At 48.7% G+C, this 21,821-nt stretch overlaps 1 protein-coding gene across 5 annotated transcripts in view; it reads right to left on the reverse strand.

The window, feature by feature from the left end:
- Positions 1 to 350: 350 nt before the first annotated feature.
- LOC141748278 (gamma-aminobutyric acid receptor subunit beta-4) overlaps positions 351 to 21,821 on the reverse strand; it is a 76,611-nt gene continuing 55,140 nt past the window's right edge. For 2 of the 5 annotated variants that reach the window (XM_074600044.1, XM_074600047.1), the window contains 5 exons: positions 11,063 to 11,145; positions 6,640 to 6,777; positions 4,852 to 5,004; positions 1,860 to 2,104; positions 357 to 1,380 (listed from right to left, as the gene is read on the reverse strand). In XM_074600044.1, coding sequence (XP_074456145.1) covers positions 1,003 to 1,380; positions 1,860 to 2,104; positions 4,852 to 5,004; positions 6,640 to 6,777; positions 11,063 to 11,145 — 997 coding nt within the window. In that variant the 3' untranslated portion in view covers positions 357 to 1,002. Of the gene's footprint in view, positions 1,381 to 1,847; positions 2,105 to 4,851; positions 5,005 to 6,639; positions 6,778 to 11,062; positions 11,146 to 21,821 lie in introns of all 5 variants that reach the window. The other 3 variants (XM_074600046.1, XM_074600045.1, XM_074600043.1) reach the window with 2 other exon arrangements.

Raw genomic sequence — 21,821 nt, forward strand, 5'->3', positions numbered from 1 at the left:
GCTCCCCTCCCCAGAAAACATGCTTGCACACACACGTCTGTACCTGCATACACACGCACATACACACACGCAGATGCGCCACACGCACACACTCATACAGGAAAAACAGCTTGCAAACTCCTGAAGGTGGAAAAAGGCAACTTGCAAATGTGCCTTTGTTTTTGATAAGCTCCCTCCTCCCCCCCCTCCCACAACCCCACATTGCCCCTTCCCTCCCAAATAATTGCCTCGTCCTCCCCCCTTCCCAGCTCTTCCAAAATAAATATTCTTTTTATTTGTTGGTTTAAAAGATTCTTTTAGGCTTGTAAGCAAGAGAGAGGGAGAGAGAAAAAGAAAAGAGAAATCTCATAGCATGAGAATGAAACCTCATCATCTCATGAATCCATGAAAGAATAAACATGAAGGGGTTAAGAGCAGTGACAGAAGAAAGATTAAAAAAAGGAATAATACTGAGAAGAGAAAGATGAAATTCAGTAGTGAAATGGAAGTGAGGATAGCGCATTAGTGAGCACAGCCAAAGATAACCTATCCTCCCCACCAGTTTTTGATTCAATTTCTTTAAATCTCCCTCCCCCCCCATTTTTTAAACTTTTCCTGGGTTTTTTTTTGTTGGTTTTTTTTTGTCTTTTTTTTCTGTCATTTTTTCTTTTTTTTTCCTTTCTTTTTTGGTTTTTGGTGTTTTTTGGTTTTTTGTCTTTTTTTTTTTTTTTTTTTTTTTTTTACAATGGTTTAAGTCCTTCAGCAGGAAACCAAAATTGAGACAAACACATCCCTCCCTGAAACCAAACCCCCTCCCTTAGACCCTTCTCTCCCTTACCCCCCCAACACTCCGTGGTTCTACATGTGCTGAAAAGAGAAGAGTAAGCTTAGAATAAATCTAATGAACCAAAGGAATAAATGATAATGATAGTAAAGAGTAAAACCCAAACCCAAAAGACCACAACACTCCTGTGTTGTCATTGTCTGAGTGTCTGTCCCTATCTCTCTCGGAGGCTGCAGGCATCAATTTACATAGTACAACCAGTAAACAAGGTTGAAGAATCCAAAGGTGATTGGAAAAATGATTCGTGACCACTTGTCAATGGTGCTGACGTCTGTCAGGTCTGGGATTTTGAGCTTCAGCTTAGATGACCGCCGGCGGAGACGGCAGTTGGCACGGTTGCGGGCCGCGGCATGGTGGGTCAGCGGGACGTGGCGGTCCAGGGTTGGGTGGTGACCAAATCCATCCCGAGAGGCCAGCTGCTTGCGGAACTGGATTCCTGAGCCTTCAAAGGACATGACAGAGTTTCGAGAGTCGCCAACACTGCTCATCATGTCTGTGGCCAGCAGCTCATTGTTCATCTCCAGAGTGCTGAGGAGGATGTTACCATAAGGGTCAACCTAGAACATGGAAGACAGAGAGAAAGGTAGCAGGGATGTCCTGTGCACGACACACACAGGGGCACACCATCAGGTGTAATTTTGAACTGCTTTCTGTGTAACACCACCACTGATTGGGTCATTTGTGAGCTCTGAACCTGGACTTCTGCATTTTAAAATGTTATCCACTGATGCTGGAATTGAAGGACTTTTGAGCAGGGTAGTGTGATTCTGCCAACACAGTAGGACCAAAAGCCACAGGGGTACTTTTGGGTACACCTGCCCCATGCAAGAGGATGGTCCTGATGAGACTGGCTTGAGGATGATGACAAAATGATCAAGGAGAAAAGATTCCCAGTAATCACCAGACAGGGGAACTGGAGTTCATCTCTCATGATGAGGAGAAAGGCTGCTCCACAGCTCACCCAGGACTGAATGAACAGTGGAGAGTCTGAATTCTCCTGCCACAATGAAAGAAGGGGACAAACCTGCTCTCTCACCCTCTTCTCCTCATAACGGTGGCGCTCATTGTTGGCCTTGCTGATCCGTTCACTCTGTTTCTTTTGCTGCCGGGGGCCTCGCCCGAAGAATATGTAGTTGACAAAAGCATACTCTAGGAGTGCCAGGAACACGAAGACGAAGCAGCCCATGAGATAAACATCGATAGCCTTGACGTAAGGGATCTTGGGGAGAGTCTCCCGGAGATGGGTGTTGATGGTAGTCATTGTAAGTACCGTGGTGACCCCTGTAAGGAGAGGGTAGGTGCTCTGTTACCGAGGTGGGATGGTTTCCTGAAATGCCACTCTCAGCTTCCCCATCCCTTCTCCCAGCTGGACAACCTCAAGAGGGATGGGAGCAGTGCAACTGGGAAGAAAATTGTCATTATTCTAAGCCCAGCTGCCCAGTACAAATCACTGCAGAAAATAAACCAGCTGCCAACACTGGGAGAAAATGTCAAAGCTGAGTATCATCAGGATGATGGGGATCAACATCCTGTGGACCTTGGTTCTTTAAGTCCTCCCTGATCCTCCGTGTTTCCCTCAGTGTGGTAGGAAGCATTCAGTTTTGCTCTCAGTTTCTCAACCTCTTCTCCCTTTTTTCCACATCATGAACTCATCAGGCTACCCTGGGCACTACTTAATGCCTTAGTATCCTTGACATGAATTTGTAATCTGCTGTGTCTTTCCAGTGTCATGAATAGGAGAAAGAGTGAAGAGATTCCCTCTTCATGGTGCTCGCTCTTTTTGCCTGCCTCATAGGCTTGTGTCTACATCCTTGACCCCACCAATTCCCACCTTCCTCTCACCAGCTTTACCACTCACTACTTCAATTATAATCTCCACACACCCCTCCCATGGTTCTCACACTCTCCTTTTTAAGCCTACTCATATTTCCTGCATCTTAAATAAATATTTCTTGGCCTCATTGAACACTTTTTTCCCCATCTACTCAGTGTCCAAGAGCCTGGTGCACCATGATTACTCTCACAGCTTCAGTCCTCTTCTGTGGTTTCTTCTCAGCCTCTTCCCTTCTCTGGACTGTCAGAGTGGCCTCAGATCTGTCTCTTTGACAGTCTTCTGCCAGCTTCAAAGAGATGGCAATGAGCCTTCATGCTTCTTTTGTGGGCAGTAACTTTTCCTCTTCAACCTATTCTTTTTTCCCCACTTCTCTAGCTCAGCTGTGCTGCTTTTCTTACTACCTTGCTGATCTCCTTTTCTTCTAGCGTCCCTCCTCCTCATCTTTCTGTTGGGAGCTCTCTTAGTCTCCACGACCCCAATTTGCTCTTCTGGTTTCAGCCCTGCCTCTACTGTGATGGCTCTCAAACCTCTCTGGGCATCCTGGACACAGCCCTTTTCACCCTCATCATGTCTTTAGTGTCGTTCCTCATAAAAGATTTAAAGAACTAATTGTTTTCAGTTCACAGAAGAGTAAACAGAAGGGGGATATATTTATATACATATAATATATTATATTGTCTATAGTTAGACAGTAGTCTAAAAATCCAGAAATCTGGGGCAAAGAAAGGGGGAATAGAACGTTCTCCATGTCTCCATTAAGAACTGGACAAATTGCAATGGAGACTTAGGACAGAGGCAAAGAAGAGCTTTTTGACTGTATGACCAGGTAAATCTGGAGATAAAGGTCCCAGAGAAGGCTGTGGATTCTCCTTCCTTGAAGCTTTTTAAGGACAAGTTAGGTAGAGAGCTGTCAGGAACTGTTTAGGGAGAGCTATTCCAGTTCTGATCTACAATGTTTTTCTTCTGTCTTCTCCTTTGAATCCAGATGTCAGCAGATATTCAACAGCTGTGCATCTCATGTCCACCCTTCTGCTTGTACTTTCACTGTGCCAGCAATGTCTGCCATGGGCTCTTTTTCTTCTCTCACTGATTGTACTCTTGTCAATGCAACTTACCTTTTTAATTTACCATGTTCTTGTTCCCTCCCTGTGTCCCTGCTCCAGAATCTCCAAGCAAGCACAGCCAAATCATCTATTTTATATCTTTGTACAAACCATCCCTCCTCTGAATCTTCTCAAACTCTGTCTTCTCCTAGAGCTAATTTAAACCCCCAAGGTTTTCTGTAAGACCCAGCCTCTACCTATGCTTCATTGCCTCTCTGAGACTTTTCCCACTCACAGATGAAATCCTTCTCCTTCCTTGGCTCTCCAATTTCCTCTGAACTTTCTGTCATGTTGCACAGCCCCATTCTCATATGCCAGCCATCCCCCCTTTCTCCTGTTCCTTCTTCAAAATCCTCATCTGCAGTCCACCCCCACTTCCCTTCTGTTGCTTAAAAGCATTTTTTTCCTCTTACAGGAAAACATTCCTATTTAGGGGAGCATGTGCCTAAGAAGAACTTGGACTTTAACTACTGTTCCACATTTGCATTGGTTATGAAGGTGTTCAGCTACAAAAAGTGTCTGTACGGGGCCTAAACTATCATGAAAATGTGTAATGGCACTTCCTTTATTTTTTTTCATCTTTTAGCCATTCATTCACCATTCTTACTACCCTTTGGCCACCCATCCTCAGCATTTATCATCCAACTAACTGGTCCTGGCACACCTGTTGGCTAAGAGGTGCCCAGACTTCTCTTCTTAAGAAAAGAAGTACAAACCAGAGTGAAGGAACTGGCGGGCTCATGGCATGTCAGTCTCATGTCTGAGATTCTGTGACCATTTATGCTTTTGTTACAGAGCTTAAACTTGCACCCACAGAAATTTATGGTAGAACTTTTACTGATTCAAATAATACATAGTCAAGCTTGGGAAGTACTGATACTTCTGAACAAAAAAAGTAGCTCTTCTGTCTGAAAATTTGAAGTTTGTTCTCAGAAAAAACATCCTTCCTTTGGAATGACAAGTTTGACAGACCTATGCGGCTCGCTTAGCTGATACCTCATAAAGAAAACGGTATTTTCTTTCTTACAGCTGTCCTAGCTGATCCCCCTCAAAAAGCCCCCTTCTTCAACATATAACGAGAAGGTACATACCCAGTGCCACTCGTGCAGCAGAAGCATCGTAATTGATCCAGAAGGAGACCCAGGACAGGATGGTGATGAGAATAGATGGCATGTAAGTCTGCAGGATGAAGTAACCAATGTTCCTCTTAATCCGGAAACTCAAGGATAAGCGCAGATATGAACCTGTCAATGAGATATAAAAGGGAGATGTTGTTTGAGAGGAGGGCAAAGATGTATTTATGGTAAGAGCTTAGGTTAGGAATTGGAATTTTATTTGGAAAGTGTTCTCAAGAGGCAGGGATAATGAGAAATCTCTCTTTTATTCTTCTTTTGGTTTTGCAGACTCATCAGTTTTCAGAAGGGGGCTCTTCAGTGTCTGCTCACTTGGCGCAGGATATTAAGAAGAAAGGAAACTCTACATAAGTTACGTTATTATATCAGACATCACGGGAGAATGTCTTTTCACTGCTGAAATTGCTATTGTGGTACGTGCCAGTTTGATACAGGCTTACACAGGAGACTTTAACACTATATCTGGATGCAGTGAGATGATTTTCCAATGTTTCATGTGCTAGCTTTTCCTCCAAACAGCAATGAAGATCTGAATCGTATTTTTCCCATGCTGTTCTAAAAATGGGTTATGGTCAGACTGGGCAAATTCATATGCAAATTGACTACTGTTAGTTAATCTAATTTTTTTTTTTCCCCCAAGTTGTTGCAACTTCCTCCTAGTCTTTTAGCAAACCTAACGGGGATAGTGATGACAGTAAGTATTTTACAGTCCTTCCACTGGAGCAGGGTCATTTCGACAGGGACAAAGCAGGGCCTCTCTCATTGCTGTGAAACAGTCCAAGTCATTCCTCCTTCCCACCTCTGTCCCTTAGGCAACACAGCAGCCTGAAATATGGGTGTAATCGTGGGCTGGCGGCTAAAGTAACAGGAGAACAACAGTCTTTAATGATCAAGGAGGTATACTGGGAAAAAGGAGGTTATGTTGTCTCACCATTACGTGCCATTTGCATAGCTTGAACACAGTATTCCACCAGTCTTTTTTTTGAAGGTCTTTCTTACCTATTTAGACTGCAAACTTCTTTTGGAGGAATACCGCCTCTTGTTGTGGGTCTCTAGATTACCATTGCAATGGGACCCTGCTCCCAGCGCGCCCCCGAGGCACTGTTGTAACAACATCACCATCTGCCACTGCCACTCATAGACTCTAGCTGTGATTTCATGGCATTTCAAAAATTGTCCTATTTAACAGGTGTGTGGCATGCTGTTTCGGCAGTGAACTCCATGCCAGATCAAAGTGAAGACAGAAACCAAAATCCAAACCCCTACAATTTTCCAACTGGCAATATCTGAATCTTCCAAAATATTCCCTCCAGATCTCTTTGTTGCCATGTACAGGTGGGGTTGCATCATTTCATAGACCACTTTCTTTTCAACTCATCCATTCTTCTACTCACTATTGCACCTACATTATCTTCGAGAGCCCATTGCAAACCACATCAAAATAAGGTCGGGCTGAGAACCTTCTAAAGAGGTTCTGTTTTGATCTCAGTTGGTGTTTTGACTAAGAAATGAGAAAAACTGCAGCAAAAAAACCAAGATCCCAGGAAGTCTCTGAAGAGAAGTAGCCAAATAAAAAACTGAACTTGGTGGGCATAGAAGACGTCTCTTTTCCAAAGGAACAGTCCCCTAAGTTGAAGCCTAGATCCTAAGTTAGTGTCTCAGCAACTGAATCAAAGGAACAACCACATTGATGTTGATCAGCAGAAGGTTTGCAGATTCCTATGCATCCCTTCAGCAGAGACTCACCGGTGGTGAAGACCACTTCCCTGCTGACCAGCCTCTGCTCAATAATGGTGAACTGGGGCAGTTCTAGCACCTCCATCCCCGTGACAGCAGAATCATTTCCTTGCCAGAAGAAGACAATGTCATCAACCGTGTAACCATCTGCAGAGATGAAGAAGCACAGAGAGAGAACTAAGCTGACAAGCTGGAGCAGATGACACCCCCATTTTCGCTAAGGTGGTATGGAAGAGGATCCAAAGGAAAGCCCACACCATCAGATAGCAAGCATAGCCCCTCCCTGCTGACGTGCTTTTCTTTTCTTCAGCTGAGCTTGGCAGTACAGTCCCCAGGAGAAGGCGAAAAAAACGGTCAGAACTCCCAATTCTGTCTAGAATTCAGCAGAAAAAGGTGAGAAGCAGCCCATCAGACCTTGACTCGCACTACATGATCTCCATGGCTGACATGACAGGGACTTGTGCATCAGAAGCCTCTGTCAAATGCACCAAACACGGCATTTCGCTTTTCAAAAACTGCCTCCTTTAACCAGAAGGGGGAGACCACACAATACATTCTGATGGGGAACAGGTAAACAGAGCATCCAAGTATTAAAAATTCCCAGAGAGAAAAAGATTTACAACAGCAGCTGAAAAGAAATTTGAACATCAGAGCATCTCCCTCTTCTTAGTACTCTCAGTCAAAATTTGGAGCCGGGAAGTGGATGGAGTCTCTGAGATGGGGCTTTTACCAAGTGCTGGCTGAAAAGAGCAGTAATGGGAAAAGAGAGGAAGGGGGGTCAGGCTGGTAACAAATTCTCATGCCTTGCATTTCTGGGTAATGGATTTATTACCTCAGCCAAGGGTACAGCCTCTTACTTCAACCCCAAACCATACATGCCAGACAGGGCTGCACGGGCTGGAGGCGCTGAGGAGCCCAAAGCCACAGTCCCGGGAGACTCCCCAGATGCTCTGGACTCATGGGGAATGAGGCTCAGGGGACAAAATCATGCAGCTCATCATGTGTGATGTTCACAGCCCTGCCCGTTGCCCCTGTGGGCAAGGATTCATCTCCGCTTGAAAATTAATGCCACTTGTGGCAAGCTGGGTTTTGAAGCACTGTGGCTCTTGCTGCACAAGGGGTGGCCTCTTATTCTAAGCAAAGTGCAGAGCTGCATGGGATGACCTCTGCGCGCAAAGGAACAGTAAGATACGTACAGGTTTTGGCACGGCATGGTGCAAGGCTTCCTTTAGAGCATGAACTTCACCTATGCCCACAGACAGCTTTTACTCACAACCTGCTCTGCAGCACAACAGCCTGCCTTATCCACAAGCCCTCGCAGCAGAGAGGCAGTTGGCTAGCGATACCCAGCAAGGCAAACACCCGCTAGGGAGGGCTGCCACCAAACCCAGCACCAGTGTATTAGTGGGATCAGGGGAGTGAAGAGCTGTTGAACGTACCGTGGAGGAAAGGTTCTCCTACCTAGCCTTAGGGACCAAGGGTTACCCCAGATCCGAGGTGAACCTTCGAGGATGGTGTCATCCTGCAGCTCCTGAGTGGTCAAAGAGCTGAGCAATGTGGTCTCATCTCATAGCTGACCCTGCTTGGAGCTGGGGGCTGGACTAGAGACACCCTGAGGTCTCTTCCCAAACTGAATTATTTGATGACTGCGTAGTCTCCAAGCCCACATCCTGCACTCTCAGTCATTTCTGCGCTTATTCATGGGTGCTAAAAAATAATAACAATCTTCCAAATGGCATGCCAGATCTGCTTCTGATGTAAATCAGCTAAGCCACCGCTCCACCTCCTCCTGCCATGGCATGCTCCTGCTCCCAAGGCATTAAGTGGTAAAGCACCCACAAGCCCATGGAGACTCAGGACCCTTATGTTATCATCTCATCTTCTGCAGACGCTGGGGTGTCACAGGCTATTGCACTGTACCCCAGCTTTGTGCAGAGGAACTGGTGTTTGCATCTGGCTGCAGCATCTCTCCCAGAGCACTGAGACCAAGTGTGGAAAGCAGCAAGAAACAGCCAAGCCCCCCACTCCTCCCGGTGGTTGATTCCAGCGGCTCAAACGCTCTCGCAGCTAAAAACATCGTGTATGATTTTACATTTGAATTCATCTGGCTCAGGCTTTGAGACTCTGTTGGTTACTCTGAATTTTCCTAGGAGGTTACCGAGCCCTTTCCACCCAGCGCTCCCCCTCTGCAGAGGTGCACCCAGCCTGTAAACAAGTCACCTCGCCACCTCCTTTGCAGTAAACAAACCAGATTGAGCTATTGAGGTTTCTCGCTGCAAAACATCTGCTCTAGCCCTTGAACCACTTTTTAGCGTCTTTTCTCAACCTCTTCCGATTTCTCAACTTCCTCTCTACATTTTGGCAACCAAATATAGACAGAGCCCCTTTCCCCGTCTCACCAGCGACATGTTCAGAGGCCAATCGATTCCCTGCTCTGACTCACGGCTCCCCTGGTTTATATAACCAAGGCTCACTCCAGCCCTTTATGACAGAGCCCCGCTACGAAACCTCCAGCAGCGATGCTCGGGGCTGCCAGCCCTTCTTCCTTTCCCCCTGGTCGATACCCGTGCGGGTACCAGTCCCTCAGTCTGGCAGCCTGGCCCGCGCTCCCGCACCCAGGCACAGACCTCCGCATTTAGCTGTATTCAAATGCATTCTGGATGTATTCAAATTGGGAGGTATTCAAATGTGCAGCGAGCGAGCCACGCAGACTGCTATCTTCATCATCCACAAATTTAACAGAAGTGACTTCAAATTTACTTCCTGATCAGCAATGAAAATGTCAAATTACAGTAACTAATTTTAGGAGATCTCGCAGTTAACTAGCTCTATTCCATTTATTCTATGACCTGCTGGTATTGGGTACCAATTTTTTGTATTTTTTTTTTTTATTTATTATGGCATTATGCAATATGAAATCAAACATGTTTTTCAGGAAGCCATTTTTTAAAGTGATTCTAAAGGGAAAGGTTGTTCTGTCTAAAAATAAATGCTTCGCTTTGATTTCTAGCTTTAAAAAGAAAACCAAATTTCCATTTTACTTCTAAAAAGTAAAAGAACTTTCACAAAGACAAGTCATTTCAACCTGAAATATCATAAAGTATTGATACAACGTCTTAAAACGTCAGATTAACAGCCTGTTTGCTGCCTGCCTCCTCAGGTTTTTGTTGAATCCTGGCACACAGGTAGGCAGGGGTACATGTGGTGGGGGCTATTTTTGGGACGGAGGGATGGGATCAACAGGCACCACCAACCCTGGCTTATCTCCTGAAGGTAAGTGCGTGCCCCGAGATGCTGCGGGGAAGGAGACCCAGCTGCCCGCTGCAGCTTTACAAACCCAGAACACCTGCACCACGAAACGGCTATTTTGGTGGGTTTGTTTCTGTATTTTTTATATATATATAATTTGTTTTTTAAGCCAGCCGTAAAAGGACTGTTATTTCAGAGTTGCGTGGACTTGGAAGCAAACAAAATGGAACCCTACGGATTTCCAATGTGCAAGTGTGTAAAAGACAAAAGCTCTGAGGAAGGAAACGATTGAATCTCTTCATCTCTGCGCGGATCTTAGAAATATCGTAAGGAAACGTAGCTTCGGCTAACAAATTGGCTTGACATGTCCCATTAAGAACAAAATCGCAACATGGGGAGCTGCGGGTAATTCTCTGCCTTCTGTTTTCTTGGTCGTACTGTAAACTATTCTCAAAATGCTAAGGAGTGCCAGAAATGACATGTCATTAGTGCCTCCGGCAGGACCTAATTTACATCCCATTACCCGCCACGCCAAGTGCTGCGATGGCTGCGCATCCCGAGCAACCCGAGGGGCGAGCGGGAAGGGGGCTCCTGGGCGCAGGCAGGGCTGGTAAGGCAGCACGGCGCCTTCCAACGATGGATGCTGTGGGACCTCTTTTATGAAAAAAGCAATTCTCTGATAATCACCACTGAAGCTGCATCATCATTACTGTAAGATCTGCTGCTCTGGACCGCTCCTGCGGGGATACTGCGGTGCATTTTTATGAGGGAGAGCCGGACCTCCTCCGCCAGCGCGGCCAGGAGAGGCTTTCCATGGGAGTCAAGGGAAGATCCAGGTGGGGAAGGATTGAAGGAGCACTCAGGTCCCACCTCGCATGTAGAGCAAGGGCAGGCTCCCCGGGCTTTTCTTAGGAATAAAGGAGGCTTCCACCACCCCCCTGAGGCGAGAGCGGTTCTGATGCCCAGCCTGCTGCTACGGCTCTGTTTTCCCGGGCATTTCACCCACAAGGTCCCCTCGGGATGTAGTTTGGATGAGGCAGCCTGGTCCTGCCCCAGGGGACATCCTTTGGTAGGACTGGCCTGTAACACCCCTGGGAGGCATCCCGCGAGCGGGGAGCTGTGGCTGGGGCGGGTGGCATCGGGTGGCACCGCGTGGCGGAGGGCGGGCGCGAGGCATACGCACAGCTCTCGATCTCCAGCGTGCAGTTCTGCTGGTCCAGGGGGTACCTCCGCAGGTCCATCATGCATGCGGCCGTGGTGGTGATCCTGAAAGGGGAAGGGAGAAAAAAAATATATCAGTTGTGTGGTTTTTGTTACCAAAAAAAAAAAAAAGAAAAAAGAGGAGAAATGAAAGGCAGATGTGAAAGTCAGGCAGCATTTGGGGCCGCTGTTTCCCTGGAAACCAGGGAGATCCGTGGTGGGAGGTGTGCGGGGCTGGGGGCTGGATGCTCACCCTCAACTGCACAGCTTAAACCCTTCGTGACTCACGTCAGCCAGGCAGTATCTCTATTAACGTGGTGGGGAGGGATTTGTGTTCCTCCTCTGTCTCTCCCTTGAGAGAAACAAAGAAACCGCGAGCAGGCAGAGCTACGGGCAGGGGGAGAAGAGGAGAGGCATGTCAGTTTGTAAGGTGGAGACAGCCGACACGTGTCCGTAAAACAGAAGATGCATTGATTAAATTGCCCAGCAACGATCTATGGAGAAGAATAGCTGCCCAGATTATCACCCCTCTTTCCTCCTGAGTTGCCCCAATGGCCCTACCTGCAGCCCCCCACCCACACGCTCTTCATCACACCCACTTGGGCACTGCCAAATTGAAGCCCCCAGACCCCATCGATGGGGCCCTTCTGCTCCCGCGGGCACGGCCCTGCTAATGAGCTGCTCTTGCACAACCCATTGATGAACCGAGTAATGAAGATTCATGAAAGACACATGGGGGTATGTGTGTGTGCATCCCCCCCGAAAAATAAACATGGGGAGAGGATGAGGGTCGGTGTTGCTTTGGGGGTGTCAGGGCAGGAGGTGGGGACAAAGCGGCACGGTGCCTGCAATAGGGTTCACGTGAGGGTGCGAGGAGGGTTTATGTGTGTTACATGTTGTACGTGAAGGAGCATCGCTCTCTGGGATGGGGAATTTTGGGGTGGGATAGACGAGGGAAGGGGGCATGAAGCAGGGACAGCAAATCGCCAGCTAACTCACCAGCCTGGCAACGCCACCCTGGAGTTAACAGGCTGTCCTTATTTCTCAAATATATTGCTCCCCTCACCCTTTAATGCAGTTTTCTTCCTGTCCAATGTATGTGTGCAGAGTGCTAAAGAGAGGGGGGGAGAGACTGGTGCATTTCCCCCCTCTTTTTTTCAATTAACCATCTGGAAGGCATTAATCAAGCTACACATTTTTTACTATGTAGGCATAACCAGTGAACTGTTAACGAGAAAGCTTTATCTTCTGAGCCCCGTGGCCTGGGAGAGAGAAAAGAGAGGAAAAAAAGAAAAACAAGAAAGCAGAGAGGATGAGATGGCGAACCCGCAAAAAAAAAAAAAAAAAAAAAAAGAAGGTGGGAAAAAAAAAAGAAAAACCATCAATGATAGAAAAAGAGACCAGAAAGGGGGAGATCGGGCGAAGCTGGACAGCAAATTGGAAAGCGGGGGGGGGGGGGGGGGGGGGAGAAGGTGGGGCAAGCAGATTGGAAGCGGGGGGACAAGCAGCCGCGGGGGAGGGCTGCCCCGGCGGGGGTACCGGGGCGGGGGCTGCAGCGGGGCGGGCGAGCGGCCCCGCAGAGCTGCTGGCTCTTTAAGAAATCTCGTGTGCTAAATTTATCTCTCTGCTGTCTGTGAAGACTGTTTGTAGGAGATGAAGCCTTGAGGAGAGCCTTTGCCACTGCCTGCCGTGCTATAAATAGATCCGAAGAGACGGAGGGAATTTATATATATCCTCACTGGGTCTAGATACAACATTGCAACTGCCCTCTCTCGGAGCAGGGGGCCCAAGCGAGCTCTTAACCCTTTTATCTGTAACGCGGTTGGGGTGGAGGAGAAAGCTCAGAGGTGGTGGTGGTGGGGGGAAGGATAACAGGACAGGAGCCACTTCAAAATTACCACCATGGCTTTGGGATTGCGCGTATTGCTTTTACCGCCTCCCGGTTTGGCATGTCTAGGAGGGCTGCTGGAAAAGCAACGCCTCTCCCGCCCCGCTGCAGGGTGGCTGGGCACGGGAGACCACGGTGGAGGAGCAGATCCCAAGCACACCTGGGGGGAGCTGCCCCTTGCCAGGAAAGCCCGGAGTGGCAGGTGCAGAGTCCATCCTAGCCAGGCACTGAGACCAAAGAGTCACGAACGGGTATGACTCATCCCCCTATGCCGCACACGGCATATACTGTATATATTATACTGCACCCGTGGGAAATAGCGGTTACAAATGCGTTTTCCTGTTTTCCCTAAAGTGTGAGATGCAAAAATGTATTAAATGAAAATTTTCCACCCCATTTGTGGGACCCTGCGGGCCAAAACCTTTCCATAGCGTCCATCCCGAAATCGCAGCCTGGCTAGCTAACTTGGCCACACAAAGGACATCCAGGGGAAGCCTTTTCTGCTTCAAGAGGGACCTTCTCGCCTCTCGACAGGATTTGCTTATCACCTGCAGTGCTGGTTGGAAATGCAGAGCACGACACAGTGAGCTATGGCTACCACGCTCCATGCGCCAAATCCTCCTCACGCTTAACAGCCAGCATAAATCCAGAGCCACTCCAGTGATTTTTGCAAGATCACACCAATTTATAGCGGCAGAGATTTACATCAGGGCAGAATTTAGCCCTGTTGATTCAAAAATTAGAGAACCTCGGGACAGGTGGGACACAGAAAGGAGGAAAACAACATTAAGAGGGTATCTGTCCACAAAAGCCAGATGATTTCTCTTCCCTTCCAATTAAAGGGCAGGTGTATCCACACTGTAGAATTCAGCGTCCTCCAGAGGTATCCCGGTTGGCTGCAGGTCCCAAACTCCTGGTGATCTGCCCACGTGACGCTGCTCGGGCAGGTGAGAATTGGGACCAGGTAGGGTGAAGGTTTTGTTCTGTTTTCAGAGCAGAGGTAGCACAGCCGCAGGTGTCTCTCTTGGGCTGTAGCCACCTGCTCCTCTGGAGCATTTCAGCTGCGGTGCCGTACCCACAGTGAGGTGCTCCTGGTAAGCCCAGGGACACCTGCACCACAGGAGCACCTGGATGCGGGGCTCCTGCAGCATGACAAGATGCAAGGGGCAGCTGGCCTGGGGCACCAGGTTCACCTCAGATCCTGCCTCTGGGCTTCCTGAACCCTCATAAACCAGCCCTACGCGGGATAAAGAAACTGGTACCCCAGAGAGGAAGGAGGTATTTAATTCTTTAGACTTCAAATCTCAAAAAGCATCCTGGACACCAGCCTCCCTTTGCCATACCCCTGCTTGAAGTCCGTGGGTGACCCACAGCACCACAACCTGGTCACTGCTTTATACAGCACCTGCCACTGTTGGTGAAATGTCCATCTGTGGCCTCTGTGACTGACTGAACATTTACTTGGCTCCCAGAGAGGCCAACAAGAGGTTTCTCTAGCTCCTTTGGTGGCTGTGTACTATTGGGCAGGTGGGACTCAGAAAGGGATGAGAGGCTCCACACACCTCTCGCGGCCAAAGGGGAATGGGAGCAAAACTCAGGCACCCCGGCAACCATGTGGGGTCACAGAACATGCCATCTCTGGTCCAGAAGTCCACAGGACCAAGCTCTGCCTCGTGCTATGATGGATATAAACGTATTGCTTTGATACGCTCTGAGCTGTTGTGTGAAGGGATGTATTTGTTTGGCATATAGAAGACAGCATGGGGAGGACCAGATGGAGAGATCGATGGGGGGAACTGATTCTAAGGAGCTCTTGGGTGTCTCAACAGGGTTAATAGGCAATAAAGGTGGAAGGAAATTGAGAGGTGGAAAAATGAGGAGAGGATCAAAGAGGGATGACGGCACGTGCAGTGATGGGGGAGGCAGGAGTGAGGATGAGAGACAGGAGAGCGGATAGGGCAGGACAGGAGGCCATTGGGGTAAGGGAACAGAGGAGAGGGATCAGGGGAAGCAAGGGGTAAAGCAGCCTGGGGAAGGAGAGCTGGAGAAGAACGAGAGGTTAAAAGACAGAAAGCAGAGGAGGAATGGGTACTCACTCTGTGAGAAAGGAGATGAGGAGACAGAGAACAAACCATTGCTCTGTAAACAGCTCTAGACACGGCGCACTGCCTCCAGGAGACGCGACCAAAGTGAAAGGGAGCAGGGAGCGCGGGGGCCGGAGGGAACGCCGGGGAAGGATGCCACCTTCCCCGTGGCGTTAGCAAGAGGTGCTGGCGCCCGGCCAGGCTGCGTCTTCTCCCTCCCCCTCCTCCTCTCCCGCTCCTCTCCCCACCTCCCTCCCCCCTTTTTAAATTCAAAAATTTGTGTGGTGTGAAATTTCATCTGCTTTGACGGCGATTCACAGAGACGCTGCCCATCGGACGGGAGAGGCTCGCCTGCGCTCTGCACGATGCGCTCAATGAAGCGGTCCCGCTCCCTCCAGCCGCCAATCCCGGCCACCACCACCACCCTCCATCTCCAGCTCACATTCCCCTTTCCTCCCTCAATCTCTGCCCACTCTGTGGGCCTCCGGGACAGCCCCCCTCACATGTCACAACCTTTACACCTCCTTCCCCTCAGAAAACACATTCATGCCCTTGCCCTAATCGTTTCTCCCGAGGTCTGTAGGCAGTCGTGCTATCAAGCAGCCAAGTCCTCGCTGCCCTGCCACTGCACAGCGGCAGGTGGACACAGTTCATGGTGGGGGGATACAGGGCTGTGGAGAAACCCCCGTAGATCTCAAAAAAAAAAAAAAAAGAAGAAAAAAAAGGAAAAAATGGACATGCATTCATGAGATGTTGAGAAACTCTGGCAGGCTGTGGGCTGATGGAGATTCCCCTTCTCTGCCAGCACCCAGTGGGTCTAAGCAGAAGCCAAAGTAGCATGGATACCTCCCTCTGGAGAGCATCCTTCAACCCCAAGAGAGGTAGAGACCATCTCTAGCAAAGCAGCCACGAAGCTTTAAGTCACACAGGGTGAGTGCTAGGTCTGTTTGTTACAATGAGGAAAGCTCTGACCACCTGAAGCTTGTATTGACAAAGCAGATGCTGGCACAGAACCTCAGCCTGCTGTCCCTCCGCTGCTGCCTGCTCTGCCAGCTGAACCCGGCAGCAGCAGAGGACTGTCCCGCCACAGCTGCAGCTCAAAAGGGGATGCTCAAGTTTCTGCAAACCATCGGTCCTCCACAAATATTTCAGTTCTCTGACATGAACACCAACAGCCGTTTCATTCGCTCTCTGATCCTCCTCATCACTGTTTACTTATTAATGGCTTTTTCTGTCTTATTTAGAATGATTATATAAGTTCACAGACACGGAGCAGCACAGAGCTCCGACCTGCTATTAAAACCTGCTGCGGTTGAGTGTCTTCTTTCCATCTCCTCCTCATCCTGTTGCTGGCCGCCTCCAAGGTAGCTGCCCTTTCAGCTCCTGCCCTGGTCAGATCACTCCCTTCCAAACTTCACCTCTGAAGGCCCTCAGCCACCTGTTCATCCTCTAGATCATCTCCAGTGCATCGGGAGAACCAAATTGACCATCTACAAGTGGAAGGGGCAAAAGATTACTTCCCCAAAATACCATCTGAATTCAAAAGGAGCAGGTCCAGACTCTCTGAGGAGGACTGGGTGGGAGAGAAGGGAAGACTATTACCTTCAAGGGGTTCCTAAAGCAAGTGGGGTTCCTTTCTCCTTAAGCTCATCCTTACAAAATAAACTACTGCACTGCCTACATCATAATTGCGTCTATACCAACAAACCAAACATGCCTGGTGCTGGTTTCTGGGGCCAGTGTCAATTGGTATGGAACAGCCTGTGTCTACACTTTAATTCTTACCCTGCAGAAAAAGGGTCTGGCTGCATGCAAATTGCCTATTGACAATGGTCACCAGCCTCGGCCGTGCTCTAATTGGGAAATGCTCAAGAGACTGTTCGTGGACACAGACCAAACCCAGGAAACAAACTGAGTACGTGGGCTGCTGATATCCAGTGCCCAGGAATGTTCCCTGATACTTTTGGCTTCAAAATGACGTGGCCTAAAATTCAGTATGGGTAAGCCTAGGAGGAGTGTAGCACAAATACCCCCAACCATTGCCTCCCTAATTGAGGGGGAGATAGAGCCAGCAGTTCAGGAGCTCACCCTGTTTTGCAGGTATGGATTAAGTGTCATTATGCAGAGACTAACACAAACACTCTCACAGAAAAAGATAAACGTTTAAGTTGCTGGTTGCAACTTCTTGGATTTCAGATCTCCCGAGAAGCTGAAGATGCTCCTGTCCCCCCCGGGATACAGACTCCCAAAGCTCACAGCGGTTTGCAGCAATAGCGAGAACGGATGGAAGGAGCTTGGGTTTTGCAGGACTTGTGCAGGCTCGCCCCAAGGGGCAAGTTAGATTCGTAAGGGAATTCTGGTGCCTAAGAGGAGAGAGAGAGAGGCAAAATTGCTGTTTTGCTGAACGTGGGGAAAAAAAAACAAAATTGAATTTTTACTCCGTACATTCTCAGTGTCAGTCATAAAAACATGCTGGCAAATGTCACCTTCTGCCTGGCAGTAAGCACAAACTTCGAAGGGCCTGGGGGGATTTATACACCCGTGGTGAATTTTGCCATTCTTTTAACATGGTCTGATCTTTGCAAACTCCTGGAGGTCATGTTAGAACCAAGAGCAAGGCAAGGATATGGAATATTTTCCCCTTGTGTCTGTTTGCCTAAAACTGACTCCATAAGCCTTGGCACAATCCTACTAAGGTCACTCTGTTTCCAAAAGCATCTGTGCTTGCATAGGCATCCTTTGATAAATAACAGTGTGCACTGCACTCAGATGGGCGAGAAAAAAAAAAGCTCTTCTAAACTAGTACTCAGGGTACCAGTCATCTAAATCAACCGTTTTTCCACCCTGAGTGAGTACAAAGCAGAGCTGCCTTGGCGGCAAGGTTTTGCTTTTCTGCCTCTTTATTCTATTCCAAATGCGCTGTGCGTCTGGCAAGTCGTCAACTGGATTAGGGGACAAGAGAGACCCAAGTGGAATGTGTTTAAAAAGAAGTTCTTTTGTTACGGTGGCTTCAGACAACAGTGACCTGCACTTAACGGAGCAGGAGGTCTCTTCCTGCAACAGCATCAGGCTGGGATGATGTTGAATTAATAAAGCAGTAACCCATGATGTAAACCTGTGGGATTTGGCAAAGAGTAGACAGGGTCCAGGGATGCGCTCAGGCTGGTGGCTGCGATAGAATAAGCAGTAAGACTAAGAGATGCTACCAGGATGAGCAGGGGGTTCGGGGCACACAAGATGTTCAGTGATCTGTGAGGAGACAGGGGGAATCAGCTGTTTGTGGATACTCCCCGACCGCTATTTTTGCTAATAGCCAGGTCAGACATAAGCAATGTAGCACAGGCAGCAATTCCATCCCTGATGATGCTTGACTCTGTTCTTCCAACATTAAGGATGGAGAAACAGCTCTGGCTTGCTGCTTTATGCTGTCTTGATGAGATCCAATTTCTTCCACAGCTTCCAAGATTATTCTGAAATTCAACATTATTGAACTTCCTTCCAGTGTTTCCAGCTAAGTCCCTCATCCTGACCCTAGGAGACAAAAACGCAGAAGGGGATCTGTCCTCAACCTCAACTGGGGAGCTGAGCTCCTAATTAAATTCTCATTTCCCCTTGCCCACCTAACAAACTCTTCTCCTGCCCCCACATCTTTGTGCTAAGGAGCTGGCCCAAGGCAGAGCTCCGTGGTGGGAGCAGTACAAGGCTGCAGGACTAGCTCCAAGGGGCTGGATGGACTCTTTGCACCCAAGCTGCCAAAGGAGAGATTTCTGCTGCCTTTGCCTAATCTGCGGAGGGAGCAGGCAGAGCTACTAGAGACAGGGTAGAGCCTGAATCATCTCTCACATTTCCAGAGAAACCTCTCTCAGGGAGGGAAGAGGAAGCACAAATCGCAGATTTCTTCCCTTCTGGCCTGTGAGATGGGAGAAGAAAATTGCTCAGTGGTCTCAGTACAGAAAAAACTCCTGGGTCTTAACCCATCAGGCCACCTTCTCTGCTGAAGATCAAATGGCATCCATGGAGAGAACAAGGACATGACTGCAAACAGCAGGCTTCTAGTGAGACAGGAGCAGGAGAAACCTTTCTACCAGCTGGAGAACCCAGTAACCCCGGGCTGGGCCCTGGGGAATGTAACACAGACAGGGCTGTGTCCTGGATCAAGAGGCAGGTTGGAGATGGGAGCCATGAAGAAGTCCCCAAGGTGAGCTCCAGCAGAGCCCCGCCGTGGGGAGCAGCAGGGCAGACCTGGAGGCACCGGCACAGCAGGGTGGCATGGGGGGGGTCTGACAGCGTTCCTGGGGTTGGATGAGAGAGCTGGGGGGGATGCTTGACACGCATCTGTTAACCTGCGCTGCTTCCCTACGTAAGGTGAGCTTAGAAGCGCTGCTCTAACTGCTGCCTCGCCCAGGAACAAGGTCTGGTCCACAAGCGGGTCGGCAGTAACCTGCTGCAGCGCGAGGGCTGACGTCCCCCAGGAGCAGCTACCGTGCAGGGAGCGGCTGAGCGATGGAACTTACCCCCGTGACAAGCAGGAACTACGCGCTGCCAAAGCAGATACGCCCAGCCTATCTCAATTTAAAACTGCAAATTTTGAGTTGTTTGAAGTACGACAATTCTCTCCCCCTCGCTTTAAGCACTGAACAGGTATTCGCACTGCTGAGGATAGCAGGGGTCTGCTTCCCCAAGAGAGCACTCCAAGGGCAGTGTCCCTCTATGCCTTGGGACCTTTGCATGCATCCAAACTGCCTCATCTCTAAAACACACCTCATTGCAGTGACTATTATGGAGAGGAATAAAAAACCCAAGGCAAAACACACGCACATGCTCCCCACCACCACTACCACCTTCGCAGGAGGAGATCCCTCGTTCTCTCTGCACAGGATTTAGTCTCCATCATCAAATTCCTCTGCAGTTTTTTTGGTTGCTCAGTTTACATCGCCTGGGCTCCTCGCCAGCCCGGCACTGCATCCTGCTTGCTGTCCACCCGGCTTCGCGCCTGCTTCATCCCAGCATCCCAGCCCGCCCGCTCCCCCTGCAAGCTCAGGGATGCAGCCTGGGCTCCTCAAAGCACCTGGTTTGCTGGTATCCACTTTCGTCCCTAATTAGAACGAAACCAAATGGCTTCAACATTTCCCTGACGGCTGTTTTAAAGCTGGTTTCAAATATGATTTCGAATTACCATATGAGAATTTCAGCATTGTTACAGTTGTTTCTATTTTTAGGTCTCTGAAAACAGATAGGAAAATACTGGTGACATCAGCATTTGACAAGCGTCAACTTGTTTCACTACCAAATGGATGCTACATGGTCTGGAAGAGGAAATAAAAATCTCAGACTGTAATGTATCGCTCGTATGTGTGATAATGTAAAGCTTATTAGGCAGGAGTGGACTAGACAGTCTCTGGAGATCCAGACAAAGCCCTTGATGGTTCTCTACGTTACTCTCAAATATCAACAGTGGTAGTAAAGCAGCTTGAAATAGTGAGGGAAATATTGACATAAGTGAAAAATTCTCTACGTAAAATTAGGAGTGAAACATCAACATTCTCTGAAATGCTTTTTCTTAAATGAAAAATTTCTCCCTAATTTTTTGTTTAAAATTTGATGAAAACCAATGCAATTTCTGACAAAAAGCCATTAGGAGGGAGAATATATTGAATTCAGCCAGTGCTATTCAGCTCTTCCTCACAGATTGCTTTGTCTTTGTGGGTAGCTCCTTTAAGCCTCCCTTCACGTTGCAGACTTTCCACACCATTTTAAGCACTTTCCCTGCTGCGTGCCACAGGTGACCAGCTCTCCTGCGCTTCACAGGCACTTTTAATTCCTGCAAGGTGTCTGGTGGGGGGGGGGGGGGAGGGCCGGCGAGTTCGGGCACCATCACGCTAAGTTACACCGCCTAAAAACCCTGGCAGCTCTGCCGGTTTGCGTCCTCCCACCGCAGTGTTTGCGGAGATAAGAGTGCCCTCTGGGCTGGATCCGGGCTCCAGGCTCCCACATTTGGCCTCCTGGGATTTTTTACCGTCTGCGAAGGCGTTGGGGAAGGAGGGTAGGCAGCACCAGTCCCCACTCCAGCCCCGCAGCAGCCCCGCATCACCCCCCCGGCACAGCCCGCTGCTGTTTATGCATTCCTTTTGTTGGAGACCTGGCAACCAGCTTTTAATCCGAGCCCAGTGTGAATTAATTTTGGAGTAAGCTTTTGTATCGAACGCTTTCCTAAGATGTAGCTATATTACATCTGCTGCCCTCCCTTCATCCACTAATTTGCTAATTCTACCAAAAACAAGCACATGCTTTTCTGACACACAACTTTCACAATGGAGCGGAGCGGAGGAATAAAGGGCTCCATTTACTCGTGCAAACAAGTTATCTGAAGCCTGATCTGGTTCTCACTGAAGTCAGAAACGAAATACCCATCGACGCCCGTGCGAGCTAACTTGGACCACTGGGGTCTGATCCAGCACTTGGGTCTGATCCTGTCGGTCCCTTGAACACTGCTGAAGGCAGGGGCCTGCCGGGGTGTCATCCTCCCCGGTCTCTGACATCAGAGACTGCTGGAAAGAAAAATGACTGTTGTGCCACAAATAGCATGATTGAGTCACTTTGCTACAGGATCAGCTCAAAGGAGGGGGAAGTGACTGGCGAGAAGGTAGCAGGAGAAGAGCTGTGGTATCTCGCTCAGGGAAAAACAAACAAGCAAACAAAGGAAAAGAAACAGAAATTGCCTCTTTTGCCCTTCTTCCTTTAGGGCAACTCCATTTTATGAATCCTTCCGA

Source organism: Larus michahellis, chromosome 9 (genome assembly GCF_964199755.1).
Source record: "Larus michahellis chromosome 9, bLarMic1.1, whole genome shotgun sequence".
Taxonomy (NCBI): Eukaryota; Metazoa; Chordata; class Aves; order Charadriiformes; family Laridae; genus Larus; species Larus michahellis.